The sequence below is a fragment of the Gorilla gorilla genome, chromosome 1 (genome assembly GCF_029281585.2).
Source record: "Gorilla gorilla gorilla isolate KB3781 chromosome 1, NHGRI_mGorGor1-v2.1_pri, whole genome shotgun sequence".
NCBI classification, from domain to species: Eukaryota; Metazoa; Chordata; class Mammalia; order Primates; family Hominidae; genus Gorilla; species Gorilla gorilla.
In genome coordinates this window covers 164,088,449-164,109,631 of record NC_073224.2, presented here as the reverse complement: position 1 = coordinate 164,109,631, position 21,183 = coordinate 164,088,449, and the positions used below count along the sequence as shown (strand labels likewise).

The 21,183-nt window shown below is 39.0% G+C and overlaps 1 protein-coding gene across 2 annotated transcripts in view; it reads left to right on the top strand.

Moving 5' to 3' along the window:
* The window catches only part of MSH4 (mutS homolog 4), a 129,685-nt gene that overhangs the window by 63,314 nt on the left and 45,188 nt on the right, over positions 1 to 21,183 (top strand). For both annotated transcript variants that reach the window (XM_031016390.3, XM_031016388.3), the window contains exon 9: positions 18,901 to 18,975. In XM_031016390.3, coding sequence (XP_030872250.2) covers positions 18,901 to 18,975 — 75 coding nt within the window. The remainder of the gene's footprint in view (positions 1 to 18,900; positions 18,976 to 21,183) is intronic.

Below are 21,183 nucleotides of genomic sequence, written 5' to 3'. Positions count from 1 at the left end.
GTCTGTTCATATCCTCTGCCCACTTTTTGATGGGGTTGTTTGTTTTTTTCTAGTAAATTTGTTTGAGTTCATTGTAGATTCTGGATATTAGCCCTTTGTCAGATGAGTAGGTTGCGAAAATTTTCTCCCATTTTGTAGGTTGCCTGTTCAGTCTGATGGTAGTTTCTTTTGCTGTGCAGAAGCTCTTTAGTTTAATTAGATCCCATTTGTCAATTTTGTCTTTTGTTGCCATTGCTTTTGGTGTTTTAGACATGAAGTCCTTGCCCACGCCTATGTCCTGAATGGTAATGCCTAGGTTTTCTTCTAGGGTTTTTATGGTTTTAGGTCTAACGTTTAAATCTTTAATCCATCTTGAATTGATTTTTGTATAAGGTGTAAGGAAGGGATCCAGTTTCAGCTTTCTACATATGGCTAGCCAGTTTTCCCAGCACCATTTATTAAATAGGGAATCCTTTCCCCATTGCTTGTTTTTCTCAGGTTTGTCAAAGATCAGATAGTTGTAGGTATGTGGCGTTATTTCTGAGGGCTCTGTTCTGTTCCATTGATCTATATCTCTGTTTTGGTACCAGTACCATGCTGTTTTTGTTACTGTAGCCTTGTAGTATAGTTTGAAGTCAGGTAGTGTGATGCCTCCAGCTTTGTTCTTTTGGCTTAGGATTGACTTGGCAATGCGGGCTCTTTTTTGGTTCCATATAAACTTTAAAGTAGTTTTTTCCAATTCTGTGAAGAAAGTCATTGGTAGCTTGATGGGGATGGCATTGAATCTGTAAATGACCTTGGGCAGTATGGCCATTTTCACGATATTGATTCTTCCTACCCATGAGCATGGAATGTTCTTCCATTTGTTTGTATCCTCTTTTATTTCCTTGAGCAGTGGTTTGTAGTTCTCCTTGAAGAGGTCCTTCACATCCCTCGTAAGTTGGATTCCTAGGTATTTGATTCTCTTTGAAGCAATTGTGAATGGGAGTTCACTCATGATTTGGCTCTCTGTTTGTCTGTTGTTGGTGTATAAGAATGCTTGTGATTTTTGTACGTTGATTTTGTATCCTGAGACTTTGCTGAAGTTGCTTATCAGCTTAAGGAGATTTTGGGCTGAGACAATGGGGTTTTCTAGATAAACAATCATGTCGTCTGCAAACAGGGACAATTTGACTTCCTCTTTTCCTAATTGAATACCCTTTATTTCCTTCTCCTGTCTGATTGCCCTGGCCAGAACTTCCAACACTATGTTGAATAGGAGCGGTGAGAGAGGGCATCCCTGTCTTGTGCCAGTTTTCAAAGGGAATGCTTCCAGTTTTTGCCCATTCAGTATGATATTGGCTGTGGGTTTGTCATAGATAGCTCTTATTATTTTGAAATACGTCCCATCAATACCTAATTTATTGAGAGTTTTTAGCATGAACGGTTGTTGAATTTTGTCAAAGGCTTTTTCTGCATCTATTGAGATAATCATGTGGTTTTTGTCTTTGGCTCTGTTTATATGCTGGATTACATTTATTGATTTGCGTATATTGAACCAGCCTTGCATCCCAGGGATGAAGCCCACTTGATCATGGTGGATAAGCTTTTTGATGTGCTGCTGGATTCGGTTTGCCAGTATTTTATTGAGGATTTTTGCGTCAATGTTCATCAAGGATATTGGTCTAAAATTCTCTTTTTTGGTTGTGTCTCTGCCCGGCTTTGGTATCAGAATGATGCTGGCCTCATAAAATGAGTTAGGGAGGATTCCCTCTTTTTCTATTGATTGGAATAGTTTCAGAAGCAATGGTACCAGTTCCTCCTTGTACCTCTGGTAGAATTTGGCTGTGAATCCATCTGGTCCTGGACTCTTTTTGGTTGGTAAACTATTGATTATTGCCACAATTTCAGCTCCTGTTATTGGTCTATTCAGAGATTCAGCTTCTTCCTGGTTTAGTCTTGGGAGAGTGTATGTGTCGAGGAATGTATCCATTTCTTCTAGATTTTCTAGTTTATTTGCGTAGAGGTGTTTGTAGTATTCTCTGATGGTAGTTTGTATTTCTGTGGGATCGGTGGTGATATCCCCTTTATCATTTTTTATTGTGTCTATTTGATTCTTCTCTCTTTTTTTCTTTATTAGTCTTGCTAGCGGTCTATCAATTTTGTTGATCCTTTCAAAAAACCAGCTCCTGGATTCATTGATTTTTTGAAGGGTTTTTTGTGTCTCTATTTCCTTCAGTTCTGCTCTGATCTTAGTTATTTCTTGCCTTCTGCTAGCTTTTGAATGTGTTTGCTCTTGCTTTTCTAGTTCTTTTAATTGTGATGTTAGGGTGTCAATTTTGGATCTTTCCTGCTTTCTCTTGTGGGCATTTAGTGCTATAAATTTCCCTCTACACACTGCTTTGAATGCATCCCAGAGATTCTGGTATGTTGTGTCTTTGTTCTCGTTGGTTTCAAAGAACATCTTTATTTCTGCCTTCATTTCGTTATGTACCCAGTAGTCATTCAGGAGCAGGTTGTTCAGTTTCCATGTAGTTGAGCGGCTTTGAGTGAGATTTTTAATCCTGAGTTCTAGTTTGATTGCACTGTGGTCTGAGAGATAGTTTGTTATAATTTCTGTTCTTTTACATTTGCTGAGGAGAGCTTTACTTCCAACTATGTGGTCAATTTTGGAATAGGTGTGGTGTGGTGCTGAAAAAAATGTATATTCTGTTGATTTGGGGTGGAGAGTTCTGTAGATGTCTATTAGGTCCGCTTGGTGCAGAGCTGAGTTCAATTCCTGGGTATCCTTGTTGACTTTCTGTCTCGTTGATCTGTCTAATGTTGACAGTGGGGTGTTAAAGTCTCCCATTATTAATGTGTGGGAGTCTAAGTCTCTTTGTAGGTCACTCAGGACTTGCTTTATGAATCTGGGTGCTCCTGTATTGGGTGCATATATATTTAGGATAGTTAGCTCCTCTTGTTGAATTGATCCCTTTACCATTATGTAATGGTCTTCTTTGTCTCTTTTGATCTTTGTTGGTTTAAAGTCTGTTTTATCAGAGACTAGGATTGCAACCCCTGCCTTTTTTTGTTTTCCATTTGCTTGGTAGATCTTCCTCCATCCTTTTATTTTGAGCCTATGTGTGTCTCTGCACGTGAGATGGGTTTCCTGAATACAGCACACTGATGGGTCTTGACTCTTTATCCAACTTGCCAGTCTGTGTCTTTTAATTGGAGAATTTAGTCCATTTACGTTTAAAGTCAATATTGTTATGTGTGAATTTGATCCTGTCATTATGATGTTAGCTGGTGATTTTGCTCATTAGTTGATGCAGTTTCTTCCTAGTCTTGATGGTCTTTACATTTTGGCATGATTTTGCAGCGGCTGGTACCGGTTGTTCCTTTCCATGTTTAGCGCTTCCTTCAGGAGCTCTTTTAGGGCAGGCCTGGTGGTGACAAAATCTCTCAGCATTTGCTTGTCTGTAAAGTATTTTATTCCTCCTTCACTTATGAAGCTTAGTTTGGCTGGATATGAAATTCTGGGTTGAAAATTCTTTTCTTTAAGAATGTTGAATATTGGCCCCCACTCTCTTCTGGCTTGTAGGGTTTCTGCTGAGAAATCCGCTGTTAGTCTGATGGGCTTCCCTTTGAGGGTAACCCGACCTTTCTCTCTGGCTGCCCTTAACATTTTTTCCTTCATTTCAACTTTGGTGAATCTGACAATTATGTGTCTTGGAGTTGCTCTTCTCGAGGAGTATCTTTGTGGTGTTCTCTGTATTTCCTGAATCTGAATGTTGGCCTGCCTTGCTAGATTGGGGAAGTTCTCCTGGATAATATCCTGAAGAGTGTTTTCCAACTTGGTTCCATTCTCCGCATCACTTTCAGGTACACCAATCAGACGTAGATTTGGTCTTTTCACATAGTCCCATATTTCTTGGAGGCTTTGCTCATTTCTTTTTATTCTTTTTTCTCTAGACTTCCCTTCTCGCTTCATTTCATTCATTTCATCTTCCATTGCTGATACCCTTTCTTCCAGTTGATCGCATCAGCTCCTGAGGCTTCTGCATTCTTCACGTAGTTCTCGAGCCTTGGTTTTCAGCTCCATCAGCTCCTTTAAGCACTTCTCTGTATTGGTTATTCTAGTTATACATTCGTCTAAATTTTTTTCAGAGTTTTCAACTTCGTTGCCTTTGGTTTGAATGTCCTCCTGTAGCTCAGAGTAATTTGATCGTCTGAAGCCTTCTTCTCTCAGCTCGTCAAAATCATTCTCCATCCAGCTTTGTTCCGTTGCTGGTGAGGAACTGCGTTCCTTTGGAGGAGGAGAGGTGCTCTGCGTTTTAGAGTTTCCAGTTTTTCTCTTCTGTTTTTTCCCCATCTTTGTGGTTTTATCTACTTTTGGTCTTTGATGATGGTGATGTACAGATGGGTTTTCGGTGTGGATTTCCTTTCTGTTTGTTAGTTTTCCTTCTAACAGACAGGACCCTCAGCTGCAGGTCTGTTGGAATACCCTGCCGTGTGAGGTGTCAGTGTGCCCCTGCTGGGGGGGTGCCTCCCAGTTAGGCTGCTCGGGGGTCAGGGGTCAGGGACCCACTTGAGGAGGCAGTCTGCCCGTTCTCAGATCTCCAGCTGCGTGCTGGGAGAACCACTGCTCTCTTCAAAGCTGTCAGACAGGGACATTTAAGTCTGCAGAGGTTACTGCTGTCTTTTTGTTTGTCTGTGCCCTGCCCCCAGAGGTGGAGCCTACAGAGGCAGGCAAGCCTCCTTGAGCTGTGGTGGGCTCCACCCAGTTCGAGCTTCCCGGCTGCTTTGTTTACCTAAGCAAGCCTGGGCAATGGTGGGCGCCCCTCCCCCAGCCTCGCTGCCGCCTTGCAGTTTGATCTCAGACTGCTGTGCTAGCAATCAGCGAGATTCCGTGGGCGTAGGACCCTCTGAGTCAGGTGTGGGATATAGTCTCGTGGTGCGCCATTTTTTAAGCCGGTCTGAAAAGCGCAATATTCGGGTGGGAGTGACCCGATTTTCCAGGTGCATCCGTCACCCCTTTCTTTGACTCGGAAAGGGAACTCCCTGACCCCTTGCGCTTCCCAGGTGCGGCAATGCCTCGCCGTGCTTCGGCTCGCGCACGGTGCATGCACCCACTGGCCTGCGCCCACTGTCTGGCACTCCCTAGTGAGATGAACCCGGTACCTCAGATGGAAATGCAGCAATCACCCTGCGTCGCTCACGCTGGGAGCTGTAGACCGGAGCTGTTCCTATTAGGCCATCTTGGCTCCTCCCCCCCGGGTATCACCATTCTAAAACCCTCTCATGGCTAGGGCATGTGTGTGTATATATATATATATATATATATATATATGCATAAATATATAGATATTGACCTCTATATTTATTTCTGTATTTATCTATACAATAGAAAATCATACGTTCATACCAATACTTCCAATTTCAATTTACAGTCACAGGGTTCATACTAGTTTTCTCTCTTTCCATATTAGTAACTTTCTTCTCTGTCGATGAAAAACCTGATGAGAAATCCTATTATCCAATGAGAAGTCCTCATTATTCTTATTATATTAATATATTTGATATATTCAGGAGGAATACCAATCTCCTACTACTGCTATTCCCTCCCCCATGCAGATACCATCTTCACTCTGCCTATGCTGTAGTACTCCCTGCTGAACTGTCTTCCTATGCTGAAATCCTTCTCACCTCTCTCAGGCTCAAGCGGCCCTTCTACGCAGAGGAGGCTTTCTTCAGCCTACTTGGGATCCAAAACCTGTGTCAGGTTTTCCCTCTTCCCTTGCATGAAAAACCTCCTGTTGTTCATATTCAGGCTCATATACCCTTGCTAAGTAGACCTTCAGTTTAAATGCCTTCCTTGTCCTCCTGTGCTATACCACCCCTCCGTCCTCTCCCTGCTCTGGCTTTGCCACCCCCACACCAACGATGCTCTCTTCTTCCTATTTGGGCCCTAACAACTGATACTACATCACATTGTTCATATTAAAATAAAATGATTTTTCAATATATATGGAGGGTTCTTCACTTTATTTTTGAATATGTTGCTAGCCTAACCTTTTTTTCTTTGCATATGTTTAACAGTGTTGTTGGAATCAGTAAATGTTTTAGGATTTTCAGAGACTTAAACATGAATAATCAATATAAATAAAAACAAAGTACCACAGTTAATGTTTATGATATTTTGCCAGATGTCACTGCTTTGGATGATATTTTTGAATGAAAAATATCTTAAATACTTAACAGTTTTCACTTATGAATAGCATATTTTACATAGAAAAATGCAATGCAGTTTAATAGAACAGGAAATGGCCACTTTATATAGATAATTAGTATTTGTATTAGTTTTTTTTTTCTTTCTTTCTTTTTTGAGACAGAGTCTCACTCTGTTATCTAAGCTGGAGTGCAGTGGTGTGATCATAGTTTACTTTAGCCTTGACCTCCCTGGCTTATGCAATCTTCCTACCTCAGCCGCCTGAGTAGCCAAGACCACAGGCATGCGCTACCACACCCAACTAATTTTTAAGTTTTTTGTAGAGGCGGGGAATTGCCTTTTTGCCCAGGCTTGTCTTGAACTCCTGGGTTCAAGCAATCCTCCTATCTTGGCCTCCTGAAGTGCTGAGTTTATGGGTGTGAGTCACTGTGCCTGGCCTGTATTAGTTTTCTAAGGCTGTGTAACAAAACACTATGAACTGCACATCCTAAAATAATAGAAATTTATTGTCTTACAGATTTAGAGGCTAATAATCTGAAATCAAGATGTTTTAGGGCCATGCTCTCCCTGCGAAACCTGTAGGGGAATCCTTTCTTGCCTCTTCCTAACTTTTGGTGATTTGTTTACAATTATTGCCATTTCTTGGCTTGAATCTTCATAACGCCAATCTGTGTTTCCTCGTCAAATGGTGGTGTCCCTGTGTTTCCACGTGTTCACAACGCCAATCTGTGTTTCCTCTTCAAATGGTGGTGTCCCTGTGTTTCCACGTGTTCACAACGCCAATCTGTGTTTCCTCTTCAAATGGTGGTGTCCCTGTGTTTCCACGTGTTCACAACGCCAATCTGTGTTTCCTCTTCAAATGGTGGTGTCCCTGTGTTTCCATGTGTTCACATGGCTGTCTTTGTATGACATCAATATTATTGGACTAGGGGCTTACCCCACTCCAGTATTACATCATTGTAACAATTACTAACCTCTGGAATGACCCTATTTCCAAATAAGATCACATTTTGAGGTACTGAGGGTTAGAACTTCAACAGAATTTTTTTGGAGGGAACACAATTCAACCTTTAACAGTGTATAAGTGAAGGCTATGTTTCTATTTTACTATAGGAAAGAATTAATCATCAGATTATACCTGACAGCAATCTCTTTATTGTCAATTTATGTAACATATAGTATTATGCAATCACACAGTTTCATACAGTGTCACTAGTTATAGGAATTAGTAATATACATCTTTTTGCACTAGACAATTTCTGGTTAAATTAGGAAAAAGATATCACTTTGACCAACTAGTTTTCTGAGAAATATCTGTGAATAGCTTGCCTGCTTCTGTACTCAGTTTGACTATCAGATTTTAGAAAAGTCTTCTGGTCTAGGTTTAAGGTAATTCAGTAAGCTAAGAATCTGGAACCTTTTTTTCTGTTCAGAAAAAAAAATATATAATTAGCGCCATAAGGTTTTAAAGGGTCAATGTTACTTCCCATCCTTTTTTCTTTCTTTCTTTCTTTTTTTATGTATATTTTAGGTTCTGGGTTACATGTGCAGAACATACAGTTTTGTTACATAGGTATACACGTGCCGTGGTGGTTTGCTGCACCTATCAACCCATCACCTACATTAGGTATTTTTCCTAATGTTATCGCTCCCCTAGCCCTCCACCCCCCACAGGCCCCAGTGTGTGATGTTCCCCTCCCTGTGTCCGTGTGTTCTCGTTGTTCAACTCCCACTTATGAGTGAGAACATGTGGTGTTTGGTTTTCTAATCTTGTGATAGTTTGCTGAGAATAATGGTTTCCAGCTTCATCCATGTCCCTGTGAAGCACATGAACTCATCCTTTTTTATGGCTGCACAGTATTCCATGGTGTATATGTGCCACATTTTCTTAATCCAGTCTATCACTGATGGACATGTGAGTTGGTTCCAAGTCTTTGCTATTGTGAATAGTGCTGCAATAAACATACATGTACGTGTGTCTTTATCGTAGAATGATTTATAATCTTTTGGGTATATGCCCAGTAATGGGATTGCTGGGTCAAATGGTATTTCTAGTTCTAGATCCTTGAGGAATCACCACACTGTCTTCCACAATGGTTGAACTAATTTACACTCCCACCAACAGTGTAAAAGGGATCCTATTTCTCCACATCCTCTCCAGCATCTGTTGTTTCCTAACTTTTTAATGATCGCCATTCTAACTGGCATGTGATGGTATCTAGTTGTGGTTTTGATTTGCATTTCTCTAATGACCAGTGATGATAAGCATTTTTTCATAAGTCTGTTGGCTGCATAAATGTCTTCTTTTGAGAATTGTCTGTTCATATCCTTTGCCCATTTTTTGATGGGGTTGTTTGCTTTTTTTCTTGTAAATTTCTTTAAGTTATTTCTAGATTCTGGATGTTAGCCCTTTGTCGGATGGATAGATTGCAAAAATTTTCTCCCATTCTGTAGGTTGCCTATTCACTCTGATGATAGTTTCTTTTGCTGTGCAGAAGCTCTTTAGTTTAATTAAGTCCCACTTGTCAATTTTGGCTTTTGTTGCCGTTGCTTTTGGTGTTTTAGACATGAAGTCTTTGCCCATGCCTATGTCCTGAATGGTATTGCCCAGGTTTTCTTCTAGGGTTTTTATGGTTTTAGGTCTAACATTTAAGTATTTGATCCATTGTGAGTTTACTTTTGTATAAGGTGTAACGAAGGGGTCTAGTTTCAGTTTTCTGCATATGGCTAACCAGTTTTCCCAGCACCATTTATTAAATAGGGAATCTTTTCCCCATTGCTTGTATGTCTCAGGTTTGTCAAAGATCAGATGGTCATACATGTGTGGTGTTATTTCTGAGGCCTCCGTTCTGTTCCGTTGGTCTATATATCTGTTTTGGTACCAGTACCATGCTGTTTTGGTTACTGTAGCCTTGTAGTACAGCTTGAAGTCAGGTACCGTGATGCTTTGTTTAATCTTGGCTATGCGGGCCCTTTTTTGGTTCCATATGAACTTTAAAATAATTTTTCCAATTCTGTGAAGAAAGTCATTGGTAGCTTGATGGGGATAGCCTTGAATCTATAAATTACTTTGGGCAGTATGGCTTTTTTCACGATATTGATTCTTCTTATCCATGAGCATGGAATATTTTTCCATTTGTTTGTGTCCTGTCTTATTTCTTTGAGCAGTGGTTTGTAGTTCTCCCTGAAGAGGTCCTTCACATCCCTTGTAAGTTGGATTCCTAGGCATTTTATTCTCTTAGTAGCAATAGTGAATGGGAGTTCACTCATGATTTGGCTCTCTGTTTATTGGTTATTGGTGTATAGGCATGCTTGTGATTTTGCACATTGATTTTGTGTCCAGAGAATTTGCTGAAGTTGCTTATCACCTTAAGAAGATTTTGAGCTGAGACAATGGGGTTTTCTAAATATACAATCATGTCTTCTGCAAACAGAGACAATTTGACTTCCTCTCTTCCTATTCGAATACCCTTTATTTCTTTCTCTTGCCTGATTGCCCTGGCCAGAACTTCCAATACTATCTTGAATAGGAGTGATGAGAAAGGGCATCCTTGTCTTGTGCCAGTTTTCAAAGGGAATGCTTCCAGTTTTTGCCCATTCAGTATGATATTGGCTGTAGATTTGTCATTAATAGCTCTTATTATGTTGAGATACATTCCATTGATACCCACTTTATTGAGAGTTTTTAGCATGAAATGCTGTTGAATTTTCTGAAGGCCTTTTCTGCATCTATTCAGATAATCATGTGGTTTTTGTGTTGGTTCTGTTTTTGTGATGGATTATGTTTATTGATTTTATGTATGTTGAACCAGACTTGCATCCCAGGGATGAAGCCGACTTGATTGTGGTGGATAAGCTTTTTGATGTGCTGCTGGATTCGGTTTGCCAGTATTTTATTGCGGATTCTCGCATTGATGTTCATCAGGGATGTTAGCCTAAAATTCTCTTTTTTTCTTGTGTCTCTGCCAGGATTTGGTATCAGGATGATGCTGGCCTCATAAAATGAGTTAAAGAGAATTCCCTCTTTTTCTATTGATCGGAATATTTCAGAAGGAATGGTCCCAGCTCCTCTTTGTGCCTCTGGTAGAATTCGGCTATGAATCCATCTGGTCCTGGACTTTTTTGGTTGCTAGGCTATTAATTATTGCCTCAATTTCAGAACCTGTTATTGGTCTATTCAGAGATTTACCTTCTTTCTGGTTTAGTCTTAGAAGGGTGTATGTGTCCAGGAATTTATCAATTTCTTCTAGATTTTCCAGTTTATTTGCATAGAGGTGTTTATAGTATTCTCTATGGTAGTTTGAATTTCTGTGGGATCGATGGTGATATCCACTTTATCATTTTTTATTGCATCTATTTGATTCTTCTCTCTTTTATTCTTTATTAGTCTTGCTATTGGGCTATCTCTTTTGTTGATCTTTTAAAAAACCAGCTCCTGGATTCATTGATTTTTTGAAGGGTTTTTTGTGTCTCTATTTCCTTTAGTTCTGCTCTGATTTTAGTTATTTCTTATCTTCTGCTACTTTTGAATTTTTTTGCTCTTGACTGTCTAGTTCTTTTAATTGTGATGTTAGGGTGTCAATTTTAGATCTTCCCTGCTTTCTCTTGTGGGCATTTAGTGGTATAAATTTCCCTCTACACACTGCTTTAAATGTGTCCCAGAGATTCTGGTACGTTGTGTCTTTGTTCTCGCTGGTTTCGAAGAACATCTTTATTTCTCCCTTCATTTTGTTATTTACTTAGTAGTCATTCAGGAGCAGGTTGTTCAGTTTCCATGTAGTTGTGTGGTTTTGAGTGAGTCTCTTAATCCTGAGTTCTAATTTATTGCACTGTGGTCTGAGAGGCAGTTTGTTGTGATTTCTATTCTTATACATTTGCTGAGGAGTGTTTTACTTCCAATTATGTGGTTGATTTTAGAATTAGTGTGATATGGTGCTGAGAAGAATGTATATTCTGTTTATTTGGGGTGGAGAGTTCTGTAGATTTCTGTTAGGTCCACTTGGTTCAGAGTTGAGTTGAAGTCCTGGATATCCTTGTTAATTTTCTGTCTCATTGATCTGTCTAATATTGACAGTGGTGTATTAAAGTCTCCCATTATTATTGTGCAGGAGTCTAAGTCTCTTTGTAGATCTCTAAGAACTTGCTTTATGAATCTGGGTGCTCCTGTATTGGGTGTGTATATATTTAGGACAGTTAGCTCTTCTTGTTGAATTGATCCCTTTACCAATATGTAATGGCCTTCTTTGTCCTTTTTTATCTTTGTTGGTTTCAAGTCTGCTTTATCAGAGACTAGGATTGTAACCGCTGCTTTTTTTTGCTTTCCATTTGCTTAGTAGATCTTCCTCCATCCCTTTATTTTGAGCCTCGTGTGTCTTTGCATGTGTGATGGGTCTCCTGAATACAGCACGCTGATGGGTCTTCACTGTTTATCCAACTTGCCAGTATGTGTCTTTTAATTGGAGCATTTATCCCATTTACATTTAAGGTTAATATTGTTACATCTGAATTTGATCCTGTCATCATGATGCTAGCTGGTCATTTCTCCCATTAATTTATGCAGTTTTTCCATAGCATTGATGGTCTTTACAATTTGGCATGTGTTTGCAGTGGTTGGTACTGGTTATTCCTATCCATGTTTAGTGCTTCCTGCAGGAGCTCTTGTAAGGCAGGCCTGGTGGTGACAAAAATCTCTCAGCATTTGCTTCTCACTAAAGGATTTTATTTCTCCTTCACTTATGAATCTTAGTTTGGCTGGATATGAAATTATGGGTTGAAAATTCTTTTCTTTAAGAATGTTGAATATTGGCCCCCACTGTCTTCTGGCTTGCAGGGTTTCTGCTGAGAGATCCGCTGTTAGTCTGATGGGCTTCCCTTTGTGGGTAACCTGACCTTTCTCTGGCTGCCCTTAACATTTTTTCCTTCATTTCAACCTTGGTGAATCTGCCAATTATGTGTCTTGGGGTTGCTCTTCTTGAGGAGTGTCTTTGTGGTGTTCTCTGTATTTCTTGAATTTGAATGTTGGCCTGTCTTGCTAGGTTGGGGAAGTTCTCCTGGATAATATCCTGAAGAGTGTTTTCTAACTTGGGGCCATTCTCCCAGTCACTTTCAGGTACACCAATCAAATGTAGATTTGGTCTTTTCACCTAGTCCCATATTTCTTGGAGGCTTTGTTTGTTTCTTTTCACTCTTTTTTCTCTAATCTTGTCTTCTCTCTTTATTTCATTAATCTGATCTTCAGTCACTGATATCCTTTCTTCACTTGATCGAATCAGCTATTGAAACTTGTGTGTGCTTCAGGAAGTTCTCATACTGTGCTTTTCAACTCCATCAGGACATTTAAGCTCTTCTCTATATGGTTATTCTAGTTAGCCATTCATCTAACCTTTTTTCAAGGTTTTTAGCTTCCTTTTGATGGGTTAGAACCTGCTCCTTTAGCTTGGAGAAGTTTGTTATTACCGACCTTCTGAAGCCTACTTCTGTCAAGTCGTCAAACTCATTCTGCATCCAGTTTTGTTCCCTTGCTGGTGAGGAGTTGTGTTCCTTTGGAGGAGAAAAGGTGTTCTGGTTTTTGGAATTTTCAGCCTTTCTGCTCTGGCTTCTCCCCATCTTCATGGTTTTACCTACCTTTGTCCTTTGATGTTGGTAACCTACGGATGGGGTTTTGTGTGGATGTCCTTTTTGTTGATTTTGATGCCACTCCTTTCTGTTTGTTAGTTTTCTTTCTAACAGACAGGCCACTCAGCTGCAGGTCTGTTGGAGTTTGCTGGAAGTCCACTCCAGACCCTGTTTGCCTGGATATCACCAGCAGAGGCTGCAGAACAGCAAATATTGCTGCCTGATCCTTCCTCTGGAAGCTTCGTCCCAGAGGGGCAACCGTCTGTATGCGGTGTCTGTTGGCCCCTACTGGGAGGTGTCTCCCAGTCAGGCTACACAGGGATCAGGGACCCACTTGAAGAGGCAGTCTCTCTGTTATTGGAGCTCGAACACCATGCTGGGAGAACCACTGCTCTCTTCAGAGCTGTTATGCAGGGACGTTTAAGTCTGGAGAAGCTGCCTGCTGCCTTTTTTTCAGATATGCCCTGCCCCCAGAGGTGGAATCTAGAGAGGCAGTAGGCCTTGCTGAGCTGCAGTGGGCTCCACCTAGCTCGAGCTTCCCTGCCACTTTGTTTACACTGTGTGTATAGAACCGCCTACTCAAGCCTCAGCAATGGCGGACACCCCTCCCCCTGCCAAGCTCCCACGTCCCAGGTTGATCTCAGACTGCTGAGCTACCAGGGAGGAGGTCTCTGTGGGCGTGGAACCTGCTGAGCCAGGCACGGAAGGGGATCTCCTGGTCTGCCAGTTGTGAAGACCGTGGGAAAAGTGTAGTATTTGGGCAAGAGTGCTCCTCCAGGTACAGTCACTCACAACTTCCCTTGGCTAGGAAAGAGAAATCCCCCCACCCCTTGTGCTTCCCGGGTGAGGTGATGCCCTGCCCTGTTTCGGCTCGCCCTCCGTGGGCTGTACCCACTGTCCAAGCAGTCCCAGTGAGATGAATCAGGTACCTCAGTTGGAAATGCAGTAATCACCCATCTTCTGCGTCGATCTCGCTGGAAGCTGTAGACTGGAGCTCTTCCTATTTGGCCATCTTGGAAGCGTGGTCCACTTCCCATCCTTTAAACTAAGGAAAACTTTAGTTTTGGGAGAATCAGTCAGAATTGTAAATCTTTTTCTCACCATTGTGTTTCTGTCCTTTGTGGAGGCTTTTTGTTAAGACTGTACAGATCAGATTTAGTAACCTTTAGGGAAACTTAAGCAATATATTTAACTTTATGCATGATTCATGGCTTTCATTATTTCTTATAATGTTTCTCAGTTATCATTTTTTCAACCATCTGAAAATTTGTTTTGAAAGGTTCTTTTCTCATTTAATATAAGCACAAATCTCTTAATTGAATACAGTATTTACTAAGTTCAGACTTGTGCTGGTTAAACTGAATGATTTGCTAAAACTTGTGAATGAACTAAATGCTTTCAGAAAATTTTCAGTAAGAAATTGTTTGCCTAAGATGAGTTCTTATTCTTTCTTTTTAAGAATATTGATTCCTAGAAAATGCATGTTTCTGATCATAAGTGTTCACTAAAAAAAAGCTTAAATTTCTTATCTTAACACAATTTTCTTTCTATACAGTATCTATAACCATAGCACTTAATGTATTGCATTAAGAATATTTGTGTTTTCCACTACAAATGCTTAAAATACTTTCCCCAACATTTGAAAAATTTATATTAAAGATATTTTTCTAATTTTTATCATGAGTTTTTTGCATCATTTTGAATAACTTTTTTCAAATTATTTCAGACTGCCATATAGAGTATCTGAAGTAATGATTCCTTCTTTGATTTATTCTATGATTCGTTTTAGTAAGTATTATGATAAGTGCTAAAATATAATAAGAATTACAGCTCTGATCCAAAAGAATTTATACTCCAATGTTATATTTGGGTAAAAATAAAATAAGCAATTACAGCATAGTATTATCTAGAACTGCAAGGGATCTGAGATTCTACCCTAGTTGCAAACTAACTAGTTAGCCTGCCATAGTTTCATAGATGCTGACAGAAGGCACAAGATGCTTGGGTCAAAGAGAAATATAAACATGCTATTATCGCTTCATTAAAAAAATATAAAATGGCTTTTTTTGCTTGTTTTTACTTCCCCCTCTACTTTTCTTCTGTTTCTCTGTAAAGCAATATTTTTTGGAAGGATTATCTGTAACTGATGTATCTAATTATGCTTCTTTTCTCTCCAAACCCATTCCAAACAAATCTTCGCCTCACCACTCCACTGGGAGGATTATCTGTAATTTGTGTATCTAATTATGCTCCTTTTCTCAAAGCCACCAATGATTTCCATATTGCTATATCCAGTGGTTAATGGCAGTGCTCATCATGCTTGACCTAGCAGCAAAATTTGACTCAGATGAACACACTCGTTTCCCGTTTTCTTCTTTTGCCTTCTGTAAGAGTATTCTTTTCTTTCTACCTTCCTGTTTATTATTATTTTTAGCCTTTTCTTAAAGTAATGAGAAATAATATACAATACAGAAAACTGTACAAAATAAAAATGTAATGTTACATTGATTTATCACAAAGTGAACATTCATGTAACAACCACTCACGTAAAGAAATAGTTATCACCAATACCTCAAAAATTCCCCTTCTTCTCCTTCCCATCCATTATTTTCTGTCTCCGAAAAGAAACCACTTTTAGTAATCATTTCCTTTTCTTTGTAATTTAGTTTGACTTGATCTATTAAAAACTTTATATATAAAGGGATTATTCAATGCATATTTTTTGTACCTGACTTCTTCAAGTCAACATTTTATTTGTGAGATTTAACCATGTTGTTTCATTCAGCTTTAGCTCATTTATTTTCACTGCTATATGATATTCCACTGTATATTAATATGCCATTATTTATCCATTTCATTATTGCTGAACTTTTGAGTTGCTGACAGTTTTTGCAATCAGAAATAATACTGCTGAACAATCTTGTACCCATCTCTTAATGTAATTGTACATATGTTTTTATTTGGTATATAGTTAAGAGTGGAATTTCTGGGTCATGTGGTATGCATATATTCAACTTTGGTAGATAATGCCAAAATGTTTTTCAAAATGATTTATCCATTTATCCTCCCATCAGCGTATGAGAACTCCAGTTTTTCTTCCCCAAACCTGATATTACTGGTTTTAAAATTTTAGCCATAGCATTTTAATAAACGTGGTTTTAATTTGTGTTTTCCTATTAATGAGGTTGAACATCCTTTCATATGTATATTGACCATTTGAATATCTTCTTTTGTGAAAGTCTTGCTTGAGATTCTTACTCATTTTTCTATTTGGTTTATCTGCTTTTGTGATTTGTATAGCTTCTTTTCACATATTAGATATAAGCCCTTTTTTGGTTATGTGTGTTACAAACATTTCTTCCCATTTTGTAGTTTAATTTGCATTGAGCATTGTGGGATAGATGCTGTTGGTATGCTACCCACATTGCCTTGGTATTCACTTTTGTGCAGGAAGACTTCTTGCTTGAAGCAGCTGAGACTCTGCTTTCTGAAGAATTTCTCTGGCCATAAGAGAGGCTGGAGGGTATTAGGGAATTGATGCCCTGGCAACAGCTCTTAACCAACACTGAATAGGAGTTGATGAATAAATATCCCATTTTCCTTACCTCTGGAGATAGCTTCTGAAACTTACTCTATTCCATCTCTCAGATGTCTCCATCTGAGAGATGGAGACAAATTGGTTACTTGATCATTAATGTCTCCTGTACAGGTATCCTTTCCTTCTCTGTCTTACTTCCCCACTCCCTTGCTTGTTTTTGCTGGAATTACTTTTTAAAATAAACTATTTGCTCTCAAATTCTAGTTTCTCAGAGTTGGCTTTTGGAGAACCTATCTTGAGTTAGTAATATCTTTTGATAAGTAGAAATTCATAATTTAAATGGATCTAGTTTATCAGTTTTTTTTCCCTTCATAGTTAGTGTTTGCTATGTCCTGCGTAAGAAGTCTTTACCTACTCTAATATCTTGATTGTACCCATGGAATTTTAATTTTAATTTATGAAGATGATTGAATGATAACATGGAGACACTAATGCTATTGTTTATTACTTATAGTTCCCAAGAGGAGAGGGCATGTCAGGCAGGACCACCTGGGGAAGTACTAGGGTTGGTCGAGAGGCAGAAGGAGCAAGGAGAAACATGGGCAAAAATGCCAGGAAGTTGCTAGGTAGGGAAGTCACCTGTTGGGCAGGAAGTAAAACACAGATGTTGAAGTTTGTGATTGGAGGGTTCGTAATATGATTTTCACATGCCCGCAAAAGCCAGACTGCAAGGGAGACGTAAACAACTTTAGCTATTAGTTTCACCATGTGATTAATGGGTGCCAAATCATCAATTACAAAATCTATAAAAGTTAATTAGAACACACAAGGCCATGAAGATATTCTTTATTAATTCCAGATATTTTATTGTTTTACCTTTTATACTTAGATCTACAATCCATCTGGAATTAATTTTTGTGTGTAGGTTGAGGGAAGGGCCATGTTTCTTTTCTTCCCATATGGATTCATAATTCTACTGGTACTATTTATGGAAAAGACTCTCCTTTCCCCACTGTTCCGCAGTCAACCTTTGTCATAAATTGAGTGCCCATATATATGTTTAGGTCTATTTCTAGACTCTTTATTCTGTTCCATTGGACTCTGTTTTTATGTCAATACCATCATTTCTTAATTACTGTAATTTTATTAGAAGTTGACATTCATTCATTAGTTAGTCTTTCCATCTTCTTCTTCTTCAGTGTTGTGTTAGCTATTTTTGGAATTATCCCCCCACCCTTTTTTGAGACAGGGTTTCACTTTGTCACCCAGGCTGGAGTGCAGTGGTGTGATCACTGCTTACTGCAGGCTCAACCTCCTGGGCTCAAGTGATCCTCCCACCTCAGCCTCTATGTAGCTGGACCACAGACATGTGCCACCACACCCAGCTAATTTCTTAACTTTTTTTTTGTAGAGGCAGAGTTTTGCCATGTTGCCCAGGCTGGTCTCAAACTCTTGAGCTCAAGTGATCCTCCTACCTCAGACTCCCAAAATGCTGGGATTACTGACATAAGCCATTGCACCTAGCATGAATTATTCTCCTTTAGTGATAGTGATGATAGTTGTTTTCTGTTTAGTGAATTTTATTTATTTTTAATCTTCCAGTTAGTTTCAGAGATCCATTGTAAGAGAACATGACATCACCCATTTGGGACTAACAACATTTATTATGGCATTTTTTCTAAATTGATGCATATGGTCACAGAACAGTCCAGGTATTGTGCAGTCGGGCTATAGACCACGGTACCTCAAAAAGAAACATCTGGCTAGGCATGGTGGCTCATGCCTGTAATCCCAGAACTTTGGGAGGCCGAGATGGCTGGATCATCTGAGGTCAGGAGTTCGAGACCAGCCTAGCCAACATGGTGAAACCCCATCTCTATTAAAAAAAAAAAGAAACATCTTCATATCAAGTACATTATGTCATAATTGTAGTCCTAAAACTCTACTTCATCTGTCAGTATTGGTAAATTAGTCCAGGCACAGGATCATTCCTCATTCCTCCAGGTTTGGTAACACTGCCCAATTCTAGAGTGCAATTTAATTTATATAAAATTTATTAATAAAATTTGGAATGTTGATATTGCTTTATTTTGGCAAACTATAATTCCTAGTGGAATTATGAAAAGTTTTACTTGAACAAACAGGAACCAATGAGGGAAATCAATGTTGTTCTATAACTATCTGGGAGGTTTGGATTCAGCCTTTTAAAATATCATCTATCTACAAATACTCTTTGTGCCTTTTTCAGTTAATCTTAGTCTCTTGGTGCTGCTCAGGATTGGACTGCATCTCCTTTTGCTATTCAGTTTAAATTGAACCCAAGAGATTGAAATAGAAATGAAAATTGGATACAATGAGATGAACTCTTCTCATTTCCAGACTTTTGGGAAACCGGTGTGCTAGGTTAATTATGGTGGGTCAATAATTTTGTATCATTCTTTAGGCTTGCATTGCGGCTAGGCTGATATATAAAAATATATGGGATATGGAAAGAGTAAGAATGTTCAAGAGGAAAACCCATTTTTCTATTAAATATTTATGGTGTCCATCCAAATTTGGGTTTTTATCTTAACAGGTCAATGCTGCTGAATCAAAGATAACAAATTTAATATACTTAAAACATACCTTGGAACTTGTGGATCCTTTAAAGGTAATTTATGTGTGTGTATCATACAAAACATGTCCAGCATTATTTTTTAACTTTTTGTTCGGAAAAAATTTCAAACTCAGGGAAAATTGCAAGAATAACATGGCGAATTTCCCATATTTTTTTTGTTTGTTCATACTTTACATACACATACACATTGTTAGCCTTATTATGCTTACTGAACCATTTAAGAATAAATTGCAGCACCTAAGTACTAAAGTACTAAGTACTTAGGAGACTAAAGTCTCCCAACAAAAAGATGTTCTCTTATATAATCATAATATTATTATCAAATTCAGAATAATTAATACTGATGGAATACTATTTTATAATATGTATCCCATACTCAAATTTTTAAAATTGTTCTAATAATGTTCTTTATAGCATTTTTTTCCTGATATAGGGTCCAATCCAGAATCATATCTTATATTTAATGTCATGTTTTTAAAAACTCCTTTGAAGTGGAGAAGTTTCTCAGCCTTTGTTCATGATACTGACATTTTGAAGCATAAGGGTCAACTTTTTAAGTAGAATTTCCTCAATTTATGTGATTGCTTTCTCCTGATTAAATTCATCTATGCATATTTGGCATTAATACTCTATGATGTATCCTTTTTAGTACATCACATCAAGAGGCACATAATGCCATTTCCTTATTCTTGGTGATATTAACTGATCAATTTCTTCACCGTAAATTCAGATTTTCTTTTGTAATTAATAAGTTATTAATCTATGGAGAATTATTTTGAGAATGTGTAAATAACCCAATCCTCATCAAACTTCCACCCATTGATTGTAGAATTAATCGATGGCTCTTACCTGAAGTAATTATTACTCTGATGGTTACAAGATGATTATTTTCTCATTAACTTTTAAATACTACACTGTGTAAAACTTGTTTTTATTGAAGTGATAAAGGGAACTGCTTTTGAAAAAGAAATAATGAAAAATATGGAATAACTTTGTTATAGAGATTATTCTAATAAATATTAACATGGTTTGGCTGTGTCTCCACCCAAATCTCACCGTAAATTGTAAGAATCCCCATTTCAAGGGCGGGGACTGGTGGAGATAATTGAATCATGGGGGTGGTTTCTCCCATACTGTTCTTTTGCTAGTGAATAAGTCTCACAAGGTCTGATGGTTTTATAAAGCAGAGTTCCCCTGCACATGTTCTTCTTGCCTACTGGCATGTAAGATGTAACTTTGCTCCTGATTTACCTTCTGCCATGATTGTGAGGCCTCCCCAGCCATGTGGAACTGTGAGTCAACTAAACCTTTTTCCTTTATAAATTTCCCAGTCTTGGGTATGTATTTATTAGCAGCTGAGAACAGACTGATACAGTAAATTTTACCAGTAGAGTGGGGTGCTGCTGTAAAGGTACCTGAAAATATGGAAGTAACTTTGGAACTGGGTAACAGGCAGAGGCTGGAACAGTTTGGAGGGCTCAGAAGACAGGAAGTTGTAGGAAAGTCTGAAACTTCCTAGAGACTTGCTGAATGGCTTTGACCAAAATGCTGATAGTTATAGGGACAGTAAGGTCCAGGCTGAGGTGGTCTCAGATGGAGATGAGGGATTTTTGGGAACTGGAATAAAGGTCACTCTTGCTATGCAAAGAGACTGGCAGCATTTTCCCCTGCCCTGGAGATCTGTGGAACTTTGAATTTGAGAGAGAGGGTATCCAGGGGGAAGAAATTCCTAAGCAGTGAAGCATTCAAGAGGAAGCAGAGTATAAAAGTTTGGAAAATTTGCAGCCTGAGGATACAATAGAAAAGAAAATCCCATTTTCTGGGGAGAAATTCAAACCAGCTGAAGAAATTCGCATAAGTAACAAGGAGGCAAAAGTTAATAATCATCAAGACAATGGGGAAAATGTCTCCAGGTCATGTCAGAGACCTTTATGGCAGCCCCTTCCATTACAGGCCCAGAGACCTAGGAGGAAAAAATGGTTTTCTGGCCCCACTTGCTCTGTGCAGCCTAGGGACTTGGTGCTCTGCATCGCAGTTGCTCCAGCTATGGCTAAAAGTGGCCAACACACAGCTCGGGCCATGGCTTCAGAGGGTGCAAGCCTCAAGCCTTGGCAGCCTGCATGTGGTGTTGAGCCTGCAGGTGCACAGAAGTCAAGAATAGTTTGGGAGCCTCCACCTAGATTTCAGAGGATGTATGGAAATGCCTGGATGTCCAGGCAGAAGGTTTCTTCAGGGATGGGA